The 16,351-nt window shown below is 36.8% G+C and overlaps 1 protein-coding gene across 1 annotated transcript in view; it reads left to right on the top strand.

Moving 5' to 3' along the window:
• zcchc24 (zinc finger, CCHC domain containing 24) overlaps positions 1 to 16,336 on the top strand; it is a 34,725-nt gene extending 18,389 nt beyond the window's left edge. The window contains exons 3-4 of the mRNA XM_019114113.2: positions 9,902 to 10,066; positions 11,983 to 16,336. Coding sequence (XP_018969658.1) covers positions 9,902 to 10,066; positions 11,983 to 12,096 — 279 coding nt within the window. The 3' untranslated portion in view covers positions 12,097 to 16,336. The remainder of the gene's footprint in view (positions 1 to 9,901; positions 10,067 to 11,982) is intronic.
• Positions 16,337 to 16,351: the final 15 nt, after the last annotated feature.

Here is a 16,351-nt window from a genome sequence, read left to right as displayed (position 1 = left end):
CAGTTTCAATTGAGTGCTGAGATGATTGCCTAACACCAGTTTGTGGATATGTTCATGCCTTCAGCTTTGCCAGTAGACTATGTGAGCTTGAAATAGTATTTTCTTATTTAATCCTCCTTTATAGTTGTTAAACATTTACTTCCGCTTGATCAGCATGGCTCAGTTAACAAAGCAGATGAAGAAGTTAAGGGCTCTTGAAAAAAAATAAAATGGACTTTTATTTATTTATTAATATCTATTCAGTACTGTGTAGCTACTCATGTACAACAAAAGGTAGATTGCCTACTTCCCTGCACCAGCCGAAAATCTGCCATTGAGATGAATGGCAATGCTAACAGATAGATTATAGACCTCTTTGAGTTTGACAAAGGACAGTCGATACTTCATTCTCACCTAGAAATAAAGTGTCTATGTGAGTAATGTTGTGGGGTAGTGCGCACATTACCTGTATCATGTCTATTCGATTGTGATTTTTATTGTCATTATTAATGACAATAATAATTTATTGTCATTATTAATGTGTTGCTATATTACATATCACCTCATGTCATCTATGTGCAATTTTGGCAGGTCAGGTCTCTTGGAAATCCTCTGTGTTTTCTTTGAGAGATGAACATAGCAAACACTGTGGTATGTTAATAACTAGTTCATTTTTTTGTGTGACTGAATGCAATTTTATTGCCTATAAATAAGAAGAATGCTGGATCCCAAGAAATTATTTATTGAGTGTTATGTTGGAGGCTGCAGTATTGAGCTCTTTGCTGTTTTTGCTATAAAATCCTTTGTTTTGAGATTTTGGAGAAGTTTATACTATTGTTACTTTTTATTCATGACTGGAAAACTATTTGGAAATGATGCACAAGTACAGCCTTTGCTTAGGATGTTGCCCCATGAAGCCTTTTCAGAAACCCTGGATATTCTATTAACTTACTTGGGTGGGTGTCATAATCAGAGGCTGACTGATTCGCAATGACCTCTGAATGTCTGGTTAAACACCTACTTAATGAGTCATTGTACCAAAACAGCTTATTTGTAATGATTATTCAAGCCGTATTTATATATGTGAACTATGAGACAGACGGATAGTTCCGACTATAAATTCTTACTGGATGAGCTACATTCAAAGCCATGCCATCTATATTAATACACAGAGTTGTTATGGTGCTTGGCGACCATAAACAGCTGACAGTTAAGGTTATGAACTATATCATTTGAGTATTTTTGTATTTGATTTCACTTAATACTGGTGTCCTGTCTTATATCTGTTTCTGCCTTTTTATAAAAGTAATAAGCCACATGAGGTTGTGTGTTACATTGATTCTTATCACAGTTAAAGGAATTTTAGGGAAGACATTAACCGAAGAACACCCTTTAGCTGAGATAAAATCACTGTAATGCATGTCCTCTCATGGCTTATTAAATGCTTTATTAACCAACAATTTGATAAAAATATATAGTTCACACAATATAAACAAGATATTTAGAAAGTAATCAAACACTGTATTTTTTTTTAATTCACCAGTGTAAGATGTTTTAATGCAGTGGTTGTGTATGGCTAGCATTTATAGTTAGCACTGTAGAAGATAAAAATGCTTATCTCAGCAGTCATTGCTGTAAAGGAGGAGCTGCTAGTGGACAAATGAAGGTCCCAGGCAAAGCCTGTCTTTGTGTAACTAAAAACTCCTATATAGCTATATATATTTTTTGTACATAATCATATGTAATATTTGTTGTCTGGCCAGATCTGTACATCTTTCACTGACCTAACCCCAGTGGTACTTAAATTACTAGAGTTTGTAAATACATCTGCATGAATAAATGGGTTTATGTTCTGCAGCTCGATTTAGCATAAAGGCACTCTCTTACACTTAGCTTAGTATTTAGAGGCCATGCATGAGAGCTGCATACCTCTGCATCCTCCGTTTCTTTCACACTAGTCAGTATATATGGGTTTGGTCTTGCTATATTAGTCTGGAATCTATGAAATGCCAACTCCCACTGCCAGCAATCTCAACATGTTCAAGCAAGTGAGTGGACCATACTTTACACCACTAACACAGGGGTGTCAAGCTCATTTTAGGTCACGGGCCAAATTGGACTAGGCGTCTGATATTTTTTTTTACTCTTATTTGATAAACCTTGGTGAACCCATAGAGGGTGCTTGCATAATTCATACTCACACATCCTGGAATTTGGAATTTGACCGGAGACCTTTAGATAATGTATACTGTATATACAACATTCATAATTAAGGAATGTTAATTTAACAGCAACCACAATATAGCATGTGTATAGTATATGTCTTATAATTATTTATTATTATATGATGATTGAGAAAATCTCAGAAAATGCCTGCTCTGTCACTTACAGATCCAGTTTATGTGAAAAGTAAGAGACGTAGACTGAGTGCCACAATTTGTTTAAAAAAATGTTTCTGTTGCTGTAACACAAATGAATCCATCCTGCTGTAAAAAGTAGAATATTATGAATCGATCATACAGATATAATAAATGTTTGGGAATGTTTTCATCGTAATTTAATTCTTGAAATTAGATTAGACTTCTCCACGGGCTGTATATTCGGACTGCGGGCCATATGTTTGACACCCCTGCTCAATAGGATTCTGTAAACCCATATATTTTAGAGCAAGTGTTAGATTGCTGTTCACTTTAGCCAAATGTCTGTTGTTTAGTGTAATCTATAACATATGTTTCAGTTCTAGAAAATAGAGGTCAAGGGACAGCGAGTGCTGCAATTCCCATCACTGAATGTTTGGTGGAGGAATTGTCGTATTTGTGTGCATAGTGCATCATGTGTGACTCATTTACAATGGACTGAACAATAGGAATCTTAATCAAAAGATTTGCAGCTAATTATCAGAGTTAACAGAGCGGTGTAGTGTACCCCTCAGGAATGGCTAAGTTTGATCTCTGTTTGTTTGGTGAATCAATCTCTTCTGCGTCCCGGCCAAACCAAATACAGATTAGTAGAAAGTTGAGTTTTCTTCCCCTCAACTTCGATGTGGGGTAATTGAGCACGTTGTATCTGGTGGGACTGGTGTTCCTGTGCTGTGTGGAGTGCAGTCCCATGGGAGCCGGGCGAGAGGCTCCAGCACCGGGGCCTCCATTGTTTATACTGATGGATTCCAGATGCTGGCCCATTGGGGCCTTTATAATACTGAAAACATTGGATTCCAGATGCTGAAAGGGCAGACTGGATTATTTTACTTAGCTTTGTATTAACCAAGAAAAGAGTCAAAGTACCAAACAAGAAAACAGTCAAACGCCAAAAAAAATACTTACAAAACATTACTTAAACTTATAATTATAAACAACAAATGTACACTCAAATTTCCAATCTTGCTGAGCAAAACTTTTATGCTCAAAAGGCTGTATCTATGATTATTAGTGACCACTGGGCATTTGTTGGTTTAATATACAACTCAAAAAAGCAATTTTCAGCATATGTAAAGCCCAGGGATATTTGCAAAATATTCAATATTATTGATTATAATAGATTATTTTCAAAACATTTTTTAATCAAAACGTGTTTGAATTTCAGTATTGCTGTAGGTCTGATGTTGTATTTTGTTCAACAATGCTTTACAAAACTGTTCAATTTGTTTGAGTAGCAACAAATCTTTTCTTCTGTATTGTGATGTATATCTGAGTCAAACGGATTATCAAAAAAGAGACTATGCAGGGTGGGGGATTGGTCCAATGCATCGAATAAACGGAGGCAGATTTAAATGTGAGCATGCAGTTGATTGTAAAAAAAGGTTAGGTTTTTAGTAGGCTCTCTGTCATTACAACATAATAATAAAAATACTAATTCAAAAAAAATAAAAAAACTAATACAAAAAATTAATTAAAGTAAGATCATGTGTTTAGAACATTTCATTTTCATTTCACGCCAACCTATTATGCATTGCTAATTAATTTGTTATGTTATACAAAACTTGTTACAAATGCTAAACATGGTTGTATTTTGTTCAACAATTTTGCATTGCTAATTAATTTGTTCTTCTGTATTGTTATACAAAAAAAAAGAGGACTTGTTACAAAATGCTAAACAAACGGAGGTTTATGTATTAAATAATATTAAAGTTAATAAATGAGGTTTATTGTTAGTTGACACCTAATACACTAACAAATTTTTATAAATTGAACCATATTGCAAACTGTTACCGGTGACATCATTATAGTGCAGAGGTGTTAATGACTAGTTCTTTGTGATTAGCAGCTTCCTTCTCTTTCTCTTTATGAACACAGATCCAGTATCAGCTACTTTAGACTCTCCAACACCAATCATCAATAAAAAATGTCAAGGCTGACCCCAGGTCAGCAACTAAAGCTATAACATGTCAACATCAACTTTTCTTGCTTTCTGATTTCTCCCAAAATTGGTCAGTGACTGTGCGTGATTGGATTGTTTTTCCTAACACTGAGGCATTATGAGCTGAGAGATTTATCATTTAACAGCACACCTGTTCCCTCTTGTCAGTCTCTGCGATGCTGTCCTTGCCTTTCGGGTGTAAAAAGAGACAGCTGCACCCACAAGAAAAGGACATGGAGAGACCCAAGAAAACACTAGCCTCATTTAGCCACCCTAGTGGGGATTAATAAATAACACCAGCGTGCACCTGACTGGAATGCTTGCTCAAGTCCGGCCGTTCGCGGAGCACTCCGGAAATCGCACACAGACGCAGCTGATGAGCTTCACACTATCATTCTTGTGTGTGGGACTCTGGGAAAGGCCATCTGCAGGCTCTGTCTTGGCCTTGGCTGAATCTCCTCATCCAGGCCAGACAGAGCTCCACTTGATCCGTTCTCACATTGTGATGCTAATGACTCAGAGCTCTGTAACACGCGTTGGTACATTCATGTCTGTTTACATGTGCTAAGCGCTGGGATGACACCTATTTATGTAAAGTATTTGGACACAAGTCACAATTAAAATATCTGAATATCATATATAAAAAATACAAATAAAATAAAATAAAAAATACAGTTAAATAATGCAATGAGATATATATATATATATATATATATATATATATATATATATATATATATATATATATATATATATATATATGTGCATACATAATGTCTCATCTAAAATTTGTACAATTCTAATTTTTAATTAAAGTTTAATTAATTTAATATTTTGTTGACTAATGCAAATACTTTTATGCAGTTTTATGCCCATTTTCCACAAGCTGTGTGGCTTAAGTCTCCAAATAGTTTAAATATTTGGCGGCCACTGTACATGTGTTTGTGTACATGTATATAGGAAAATATTCTGTCCAGCAATTATCAGTGTTTATTGAGTTCAGTGAGTTTACTTAAATCAGACAGATTTTTGGTGATATTTGCAAGAAGCATGAATTTGAATGTTTGTGGATGGCCAGCTATGCAGGTTTCATGATTAGCCAAACATTATGCACAACTGTTTTTTTTTTTTTTGTACTGCATTTGTGAAGACTAAAAAAAAAGTGTTTGGATTTTTGAAGTCTCCTGTTGATTCTCTGCCCCAAGAGTTGACATGCATTTCCTTGCAAAACCAAACTTCAGCAGCCTGGGCCAAAGAAGTGGTTTTTTGCAATTACCTCCAAGAATTCTCTTAAACTGCATAGTCACCCTTCCAAGAATTCCTCTATTTTGCACACAGACAAAATAACATAAAAACAGCTAAATGCGCTAAATTTTTATTAAATTTGTGGCCTCTGTAGATCTGCCTTTTCTCTCAAATAGATGGCAAGACACTGTAACACCTCCACATTATGTTAAACTATTTTGCCTTTGCTCCCATTAGACAACAGTTTTATTAACGGTTTTGAATGATGTCATCAGTGAGGTGACGTTAAGATTTTTTATTTTTTTAATTGCCTTTGATTTTTTTAAAGGACAGCTGAAATACATCAAATGTAAATGTTCTGTCGGAAGATTCTTTTATTCATTTTAACCATTTATTTACCTTTTTATTTATTGATTTATTGTACTTTAGGAGGCACTATACTATAGAAAGCAAGCAGAGATGCAGGTTTGTGTGTATTTATTTGCTTTAAAAAGTGGATTTAAGTGGGCTCTTTTATGAACTCACCCTGACCAGACCCTTCGTAACATTTCCCACTCCTTTAAGTCTTATCTCTCTCCAAACACTGAATCTCTATCTCTCACTTTTCTCCTCTGGCACCCTTTTGTTAATCTATATAGTCTTAATTGAAAACAGAGGCCTGATCTGAAAAGGGACTTTTAAAGTTTCTCATGTTATACCAGTGTGGAACCCATCTGCTTCTGATTTCCTTCCCCCTTCAGTCCTGTATGGCCTGATTGGAGGAACGTCTCCAGCTGTGAGCGATGACTGCCGTGCTGTGGTATTTGTCCTGTTGCGGGGAGGTTGGCTGTGCTGCGAGGACAGCCAGAATCGCCCCCCTCTTTCAGTCTCCATAGGGAACAGAGCTGGAGGGATGGTGAGAGAAGACACTCGATCTGATCACTCTTCTCCATAAGTGTTTACAGTCACTGGATACTTCGATCTCTTCGATGTCATAAGTATTCAGAAAGCTCAGAAATGTTCTGCTTAGTCCTCAGAGTGTGACCTGCTCTCATTTAAGGCTGCTAGGATTAACAATGTACGGGTCTTTGGAACAAGATTCACCTTACTGAGTGTTGACAGGCAGTAAATATTTTGTGTGTATGTGTTTATGGTGAGTGGCTGTTTTTGTGTATTTTTGCTTCAAAAATAACTTTATAACTCCCTCGAACAGCTGGATAGTGAGGGCCCTTTCTTCAAAAACCCTCTTAAAGCTAATGCATATTGCTTCTGAGGTAAACATTGACTTGTGGCAGGATGGGAGAGAGATATCAAACATCAGCTATTCATTCAGTGTTGCTCTTATCGAGTCCCTTTCCTGTCTTTAAGCTGTTTTCATTGGACAAACAGCCAGATTGATTTACACAAACCTGCTGTGTCCATTAAGCTCGGGTTGGGTTAAAATGGTTACATTACTTCTAGAGCAATGCACGGGGTAGAACTGTGTAAACACAAATCTGCAACACACAGGCTTTGGTCAGGATGTATTTAGACTGTGGCATTTCTGACAACGCCATTAGTTTGTCATTTCCCTGGTGGTGACTGTAAGTAGAGCATACTCTCCATTGCTTTATTTCCTCTGAGATTGTTGCGTTTGGAAAATAATGAGTGTTTTGTTTTGAGCAATTGCTTATTTTGTGGGAGGAATATTCTCAGAGCTAAAACAATAGGATAATACATTTTGGGTTCCTGGGTTTGTGGATTTTGATCCGGTGGTTAGTGCGAGACTAATGTGTTTCAAATGAGCAACAAAAGTTTATTTTCTGTAATTTATTTAAAGAAAAAAGTCCATCTTTTTTTTTTTTTTTCACTCATATTTAACAATACATTGTTCATATTTTATCGCCTTTCCATTCCTGGTTGAGTTAAAGCTTAGTTCCTCTCTATGAGCTACAGAATATCTAAATGTCAAATTCGCCAGGTTTCCTTCACACTGCCAGTGTAGCTCTATTGGTCTAAAATCTATTAAAAACACAACCAAAATAGGTCAGACTACTGTAAACAGAAAATCATGTGTGTCCTCTGGCACTTCCCCTGAGACCTCTGCAGTGCTGGATATATAGAGCCTTTTTCACAGAGTTGTGAATTCTTCAAAAATGCTGATCAAATCTCTCTCGTAGAGATGCCGTAACTTACGAGTGCCTGTCCGGTCTTGTCCAGTTGTGATTCGAGGAGATCTGCCCACTGTTTGCTTTGTGGTACAGTTTAGCAGGCAAGGTGACCGAGGTTTATACAACCCTATATACTGTATATACACCACCGGTCAAAAGATTTTTTACATTTTGTTGAACAAAATTATCTTATGCTCACCAAGAACGCATTTGTTTGATCAAATATGCAGTAAACACAGGAAAATTGTGAAATATAATAATAATAATAATAAAAATGTTTTCTATTTGAATATATTTTAAAATGTAATTTATTCCTGTGTTTGGAAAGCTGAATTTTTAGCAGCCATTACTCCAGTCTTCAGTGTCACATGATCTGCAGTTTTGGTACTCATCTATATTATAAATAAAAATACAGTTATTTTAAAATACTTTGTAATAATATTTCCCAATATTACTCTTTTTTGATATGAAGCTTTAACTCTATCCATTCAAGGGCATCTGGCACACACCTGAGTTTCAGACCATGGGGCAGCCCTTGACACCAAAATCAAACTCCATGTGGAGTTAATTACTAAATGTTTGAAGGAAACCAGTGATGGAAAGCAGTGGTTCTGACACTAGATATCGCTGATTGTTTTGCCTATTCTCTGATTTAGGACTTCACCCCCACCAGACCACCAGCGTTACAATAGCACAGGGACTGGCACCGGCACCATCACAGGCATGGCCTTGCATCAGACTTTCTGCAAAGTTTGAGCGTATCACCAAAACAACAGCCACAAACGTCATGCTTTCCAACTGTTGACGATGTTTGGTTGACAGTGGTTGACTCATGCTGTTTAAGGTTGGGAAGGAGAGTCTTTTGCATGCAGTGTGTCAGTTGGCTCTGGGTGGATGGAAGCAGATGCTAATAAATTATATCACTACTTTTTTGCTCATATGGGACCTGGAACTTCATTTCCAAATCCTCACACCAGTAAAGCAGCTTTAGGCCTCCCTATCTCCTTAACAGTGTGGAATAAACACTCCGGTAGCCGGTGATTTGCTATGCAAGATTACACACGGTTGGATGCATGGATTCACATCCTAAATCCTGTTTAGTGTCACAGCAATTTGGTAAAAATCATAGACACTCATGGAGTATGTGCTACTAGCCACTTTTCTGTTCTCTTTTAGGAGAGCTGAGTCAAAAAGGAAGCAGAGGGTATGTAATAATGTCCACTCTGTGACCAGAAAGTATACTGAGACCACACCGCAATTATCTGTTGAGGTTTGAATTCACTTACATAATTAAAATCATTAGAATTCCCCATATACAGAGTTCTCAAATTTGTGTAGTGGTTTGGAGTTTGAACTTTCCAGCAAAAGTCTGCCATACCACACATAGCATCTTGTTCAGTTTAGGAAGATGGAAAAAAAAAGAAAGAAAAAAAACGTGCCACATTTTAAGTTAGCAGCTCTCTGTAAGTATCAACATTTTGTTTAGATGTTTTTTGTGTTTTCGCAGAGCAGCATAGAATCAGTTGTGACAGGGTTTGACAGACTCGAGTTAAGCATTTTAAGTGTTTGGTTTGGACAAACCTTGACCAAAATAATGTTTTGATACTCAAGGGAAAAACTTAGTCTTTTCTTTTTGCTGTTATAGAGGCCTAGTTATTGATGTCAGCATTGACTCACTTTGTTAAAACTACTTCCATTATATAATCCTTGTGAGAAAATGTTCTGCTGTAAAGGGGAAAAAAAACGCCAATCCTATAGATTTTAGTAATTAGCAATTTCTCTCCCTCACTACGTTTTCTACAGGATAATTACGTTTCAAAATGAGTTTCCAACTTTCCATTCTGTAGGTTTGCAATGTCCAAATTCACTTTTATTTTAAATTAATTTAAACAAAACAGCTTATTATCAGCTTATCAGTATCAGCTAGAATTTAATAAAAATGTCAAAGCTGTTTATTTAACAAAACTGCATGATGATTGTACTTAATAACATCAAAGATTGTGTGCAATGCTTTAGTTATTTGCATAAAATTTGGTCAGTCCCAAATGTATACAAATTTTTCACAATCCGCAGAAGCTTCAAATTGCTTCTGAGCTGCACTAAGTCAGAACTGTTTCTGCTGATCGGACGAATGTAGATTTTCTGAGCTGAGCTCTCATTAATCAGACTCTGTCTCTGACATGTCCTCTCAGGCAAGACCCAAAGGTGAAGGACTGACTCCATACCAAGGCAAGAAGAGGTGCTTTGGCGAATACAAGTGCCCTAAGTGCAAGAGGAAGTGGATGAGTGGGAACTCCTGGGCCAACATGGGACAGGAATGCATCAAATGCCATATCAATGTTTATCCTCATAAACAGGTATATTATCCATCTTTTAACAGCTCATATAATCTGATACTGTATTGCTAAAATACTACATGCAAGTTTTTCTAATCCATCAGTTAACTGAGTAAGCACATATGGTGGAATCTTCCAAGAAGTTCTTATAGATAGGGCCCAGCAGGTACCCTTGAAACCTGAGACACTCAAGGCATCTGTCTAACCCAAACCCATCGAAGGGGTCGTTTTTCAGGAAGTCATTAAACACTGAACTCATCTACACTGTAAAAAGCGGCAACCTATAAATGTTATCTAAAAAAGCTGTATTTGGATTAATTTTAAATAATGTTTTTGACCTGAATAAAATCTGTTTGTTTGGATATTTCCATATGAAACACATTTTTAGGTTATCATGTTGTAGTGTACACAATAAGGCAACAGTTAAAGCATTAATGTCATTATTCTTAAATCACATCTGTAGACTTGCTGTTTAACCTTGTTTTTACAGAAGCACTACACGGTCCTATGCAGGTAGGCATGCAAATATCTTTCAAGAGGGAAGCATTCACTGCAATTACCTTCACTACAAGTAGTTTGCATCCACATGCATTAGCAGCTGTCATACCCGAAGGAATCAGCTGTTGAGAAGGCTAACTCTTCCACAGGACAGAGTATTATGGTTAATTCCCTTCTGACAAGCAAATTCTTTAGCTTTTCAGTCTCACCTACTTAACATGTTTCCTGCAGTAAGCGTGCGAGATGTGCAGTGCACTGCAATATATATCAAAAGGCCTTTAAGGGTTTGCAGCTGGTCTTCTTTCCCTGTAACTCAAGCAAACATATGAAAATTTCAGTTTTTATTGTTCTCTCACAATGGAAATCATTCTTCCAAGTCGTGCAGTATGGAAATCATTCAATACTCCAGATTGTTCACCGTAAAGTATTTTATTTCTCCAGCCAATCCCGGTGGACGTTTAGTGAAAGTATCTGAGTTGTGCCAATGCCACACTGCTGCATAAAATAGCCAGAATGTGCTCAAGAAGCAGGCGTCCGGAGATCCCTGCTTTTATCATTCTCATATTTAACGACATGCACAGGGAACACGGCTGACATCTTTACAGTATGAGAGCAGACATGGAGCAGAGGAATTATATAAAGTCCTCCCAAGCTTCCTGGGTTTTTTGGTTTTGGCAGCAATTCGTTCTGCTTATTAAGAGCATCAGGCTGCAGTTGCCAAATTATTAATTCACAGAGGTATTAGACATTTCCTCTGGTTATCATTCACAAAAGCCTTTGGCTCACAAGCAAACACTCCCTCGGGTTACAGCACTGTCTCCTCCCAGTGGCCCATCGTAACCTGGTTTTCTGTAATTCACAGAGCGCAACTAAGATGTACAGGAAAGAATAACAAGATTGTAAAACGATCTTTTAAAAGCAATGGGTGGGAAAACAAATAATTGCAAAAGTATTATTTGTGATCAACCGCCAAAAAGATTTGGCTCATGTATGTTCTAAGTGTCTTTTGCGTCGCGTCCGAAACAAAGATTCGCTATAGAGTCTTCCCTCCCTGGTTGTGGTCTTGAGCGATGGAATCCTGTAGGCACCTAAACTTGCCTGGAATCCTCTTGTATATTAATCTCGGCAAAATTACCGAGGGGAAAAAATGAAATGAAGTTTTAATAACAAAACATGTACTTCTGGCAGTGATTGCAAACACAAGAAGGACGTATTGGCTCTTGATAGCCATCCTAAACAAATTCCTGACACACCCCTGCGGTTGGTCCATTGTGGTTTGAGACTTGGACCTACGAGATCCTGATACTTTGTCTCCAAAACCATATCTCCAAAGAGTCTAGCCAAACGCAAAAAGAACTCTCCAGTTTCAACCTGACTGATGTTGTGGACAGAAGTACACATGCACTCAAAGTGTGATTCACATGTTCTGCTCCTCTCAGCGTCCTTTAGAGAAACCTGATGGCCTGGACGTTTCCGACCAGAGCAAGGAACACCCGCAGCATCTGTGCGAGAAGTGCAAAGTCCTGGGCTACTACTGCCGCCGTGTGCAATAAGGAGGATCCCGAGGTCATCCCCACCCTTTCCCATCGCTTCGCCTACCAAGCGCTCCAAGAAAAAGTGAAAAGTGCCAAAATATTCATGTAAATATCTCTAATGCTAGTAACGGCTTTGTGTATCAGCAGCATGCAACGCATTTATTGTGTATAATGGACAATTGAATATGTTTGGGACAGTATTTCTATCCGTACGGGACGCAGTGGATTACCTCACCATTGCGTCCCCTGATTGTGTGTTTACAGACTCTCCCTTCATTCTCCCTGCCAAGTGAACTATGAGGATGTGCCGAGCACTAAAGGTGTCACATTAGTTTGCTCAAACAAGGGCCCAGTGTGCCTTTGCAGAGTTTTTGGGTCAATAGCACATCATATTAACTGTGAATTAACAGAGGGACAATGGACTTTCCATCCCTAGCTTTTGTGTCATATATTTATTTATGTTTGTGTATCGTTTCGTAGTGCAATTGAATTAACTAAACTGGGATAATTTCATCTGTGTTTATATCTGGACTGGTATTGTCTAACCCCACCTCTTGCCATTAGAAACTACTGTAGAATAGAATTTTCTAATGCTTCGGATTAGCGCGTCAGGTAGTTTATATATTTCACGTACGTGTGTGAATTGCCAAATGTGAGATGTTTTTGTCAAGTTGGTTAAATGCAGCCCTGGAGGCATTTGAATCGAGTTGTTGGCAACTATGCAAAACCATTGCAGCTTATGCAGAGTCATCAGCTCCTTACATTGGCGTGCAGTCGAATGAAGTGTGTGGATGATCGAAACAAAGCCATGGCTAGCTGACCGTCACCGTCCTTTGAAATGTGATTACGTATGTTGTCAATTGTTGCCAGAGAACTGCTTCAAACGTCTTAGAAACCCTTGTAAAGCTGAAGTGTTTTGGTACAGGGGTCAAAATGTGAGCTTTTCAGTCCATGTGCTAACAATTAAAAACATAACGCCTGCTCTTTGCTGAGATATTTGCCTCAGGATAATGAGTGTCTTTGAATGACACATCTCAGATGAAATAGTGTGCATCTGTCTTATATAAACACCGCTCTAGAAAATGTCATTTATTCATTTCAATATTATGTAACATTTATTTTTAAATTCAAAATGACTCATTCACATCCTCCACTCTTGAAAATAAAGGTTACAAAACGTTTTTCCCCCCACAGCAATGCCATAGAAGAAGAACAGTTTTTAAAAGAACCATTTTTAATAACCTAAAGAACCATAAAGAACCTTTTGTGCAATGAAAAGGTTCTAGGGATGTTTAATAGAACTATGGATGCATAAAGAACCTTTATTTTTAAGAATGTTGAATTTGACCCTTGCACTAAAATATGTTTCATTAAAGAAATTCCCTGCTGTTTACACAATCATTCTGTTCATATCTCAGAATGAAATCCATAATTTTTAACGTTTTTATTGCCTTAACCCACATGTGCATGGTTATGCACTGGCTACAAACGTACCTGATGAGTTACACCCAGTTTAAACTGTGATTTTTGGGAAGCATTTTCTATTTGAGTGGACAAATATATGGTTGTAAAGGGAAAAGAAGGACAAAGTAAGTAATGCTGAAGAGTTTTTTTTGAGATGTAACGAGAAAACACTTTGGGTACATTGGATCAGAAGACATTTGGAGAGAGATGTTTGAGTGAGAACATTATGATGGGAGGATGTTAATATTTGGATGGAAGTAAGTGTGTACAGGATCTCGTCTATGTGCCTTTACTTCTTCTTATGGCTCACACAAAGTACTAATTGATCATATTTGAGTGTGGTCCAGGATAATTAAACAATAAATGTAGCTTTATGTGTTCCAGTGAGAAGATAGATATTGTGAGAATTGTGTCATCATTGCGTTGTTAATCCTAGATTTACATATGAAGTTAAACGCATTTGCATAAATACAGTGTGTATAATTGTTTACTTATCGTTGGAGTCCACATATTTTCTGTTGAATATTAGTTAATGTTTCATTTATTGGGATAAACTCTGATGGAGATAGGAATCTGGTCTGAAGGGAACGTCTAGTGCCTTAACACAGCTTGGTTATGAAAAGTCAGGATTTTTGCCAAGGAATGTAATGTATGATGCTGAGGAATTAAAGGAGCCGATTAGATGTTAACCAGCCAATTTTACTTTAGTTGAAAAAATGGGTTTGAGTTTCTGATGGGAAATTCAAGAAGTATAAACTGCCAGGGAGTCAATCATTAGATCACTGTTAAATAAAAAACAAGGCTGTTTCTGCGAGTCGCTGCTTTGTTCTTTGGACGTCATCATTGTTTCTGAGACCCTTTATTTCTTGGTAACGGTGTTTTTCTGCTGTTGCTAATGGCTTCGCTGTGCGCACATTCTTACATGCCAAGGTTTACTTCAGGCCTCATTTAGGCTGGAATGAGTAACTCTGCTTTTTGATAAACACCGTAATGAATGGCATAATGAAAATATCCAGTGAAATAAACGATTACTCCAGCTTCATCATAATCATTGCTGATCACCCATAGCTGGTAGTCTACAAATAATGATTTCCTTGCATCTTTGGGATCAATTCAATTTATTGTAAGGTCTGTACACTTTAACAGATGACCCAATGCACCACTAGATTGAGGCGTCGTTATTAAATTTGCTTTATTATTGCAAAATAGTTGCATTGCACTATATACGTGACTAAATTGATAACAGTCCTTGTTGAAGACATATTTACGTAAATGAGCTTCCCCTAATTTCTGCTTTATTGAATGAAAGACAGAGCTTGTGGTATTGACAGAGTGTACATGCATTTAAAACTATACAAAGTGCTTTTTGTGCATGTGTTTTTGTCTTGAAATACATATACTTGACTTTTATAGCTCTCTTTCAGTATAAACTTGTTATTTTCTATTAAAGGTATGTGTATTTTGGAAACAATATAGATAATGAAGATTTTGGAGCAATTTGATATCCAGACAAGATTTTGTTTTTTTTACCCTTACAAAGATACTAGTATGTATTTTGTGTATATATTCGATTACCATCATTATCAACTTTTTCAAAATGTTATGATGCAATATTAAAACTTTGTATGTGAAAAAGGGCAAAATGCTGAGATGTAAAAGAACTGGGAGTTTTTTGTTTTTTCTTCTTTTGATGTTTTACAATAATCTTTGGTTAAATCCTACAGAAATATTTATGGAAGGATTTTATTCTTTTTTTAACAATTCAATTTTTTTTCTTTTTGTATAAAATATGCAACAGAAGCTACTCTATGAAGAAAATATTGATGACTACATAGAATATTATTCAAAAGTTGGTACATAATTAGTATGCCCTTACAAGCCATTTTATTTGTGTTTTGTTATTCTTGATGTTATCGGTATATAGTAACCTTACCTGTTACGAGCATATGTGTGCTTCAACGTTGTTTAGAATTTTTACGTGTCTTGCTATACAGCATGAATGTTTCGATTTGCATTTATAGGAAACCTATAACACTTGTTCCATCACAAACAGCTGTTTTTCACATAACCGAGACTGACTCGCACTCTGTAAGTCGTAGGGCCTTTTTACTGAGGTGTTTTATATACGCAAAACAGTGGCAAAAAAAATGTGACTAACTTCAGTCATTGACCATTACACTGAATTGCACGTACAAACCTTTTACATGGTCGAAATGTGTTTGTGAATCAGGCCCATACTGTATGAAACTGTGAGCTCTAGTTAGCCGTCTCCAGTTACAGCCAAGTCCAGGAATGATGTCGAAATATTTTTCTTCCTATGTAAAAATGGGGAAAAAATCTAAGGCTATTTTTCAAACAAGTGTGTGGGACTGAAGTTTGCATGTGCATGTTTTTTAAATGATTCAAGATTGATCATTTGTGCAATGTATTCTTATTTAATATTAATACGTTTAATTCTTGCCAAGATATCTTTTGTAGAATACACCTCTCTAATTGTTAGTCATTAATAAATGCCTATTCACTCTTGGGTTTCCAGTACCATTAATAGATTTACTGAAAGTACTGATTTAACACTCATGTTTGTAATGTCTGTAAAATATTTGTTATCATATTGGAGTGGACCGAGCAACAGAAAGTGTTGATGATGAGAGAATGTGCTAGAATGTGGGACGAGATGAAATCTGTTGCTCTGCGTCCATGAAACGGCATTCCGATATGTGCCTTATTTGTTAGTTAGGAAAACTGAAGACTGTGCTTTTAGAAGTTTGTTCGATTAAAACATTGCCTAAGTGAATCATGACTCTGTTTC

Source organism: Cyprinus carpio, chromosome B13 (genome assembly GCF_018340385.1).
Source record: "Cyprinus carpio isolate SPL01 chromosome B13, ASM1834038v1, whole genome shotgun sequence".
NCBI classification, from domain to species: Eukaryota; Metazoa; Chordata; class Actinopteri; order Cypriniformes; family Cyprinidae; genus Cyprinus; species Cyprinus carpio.
The sequence above is the reverse complement of the archived record's forward strand: the minus strand, read 5'-3'. Positions and strand labels throughout refer to the sequence as shown.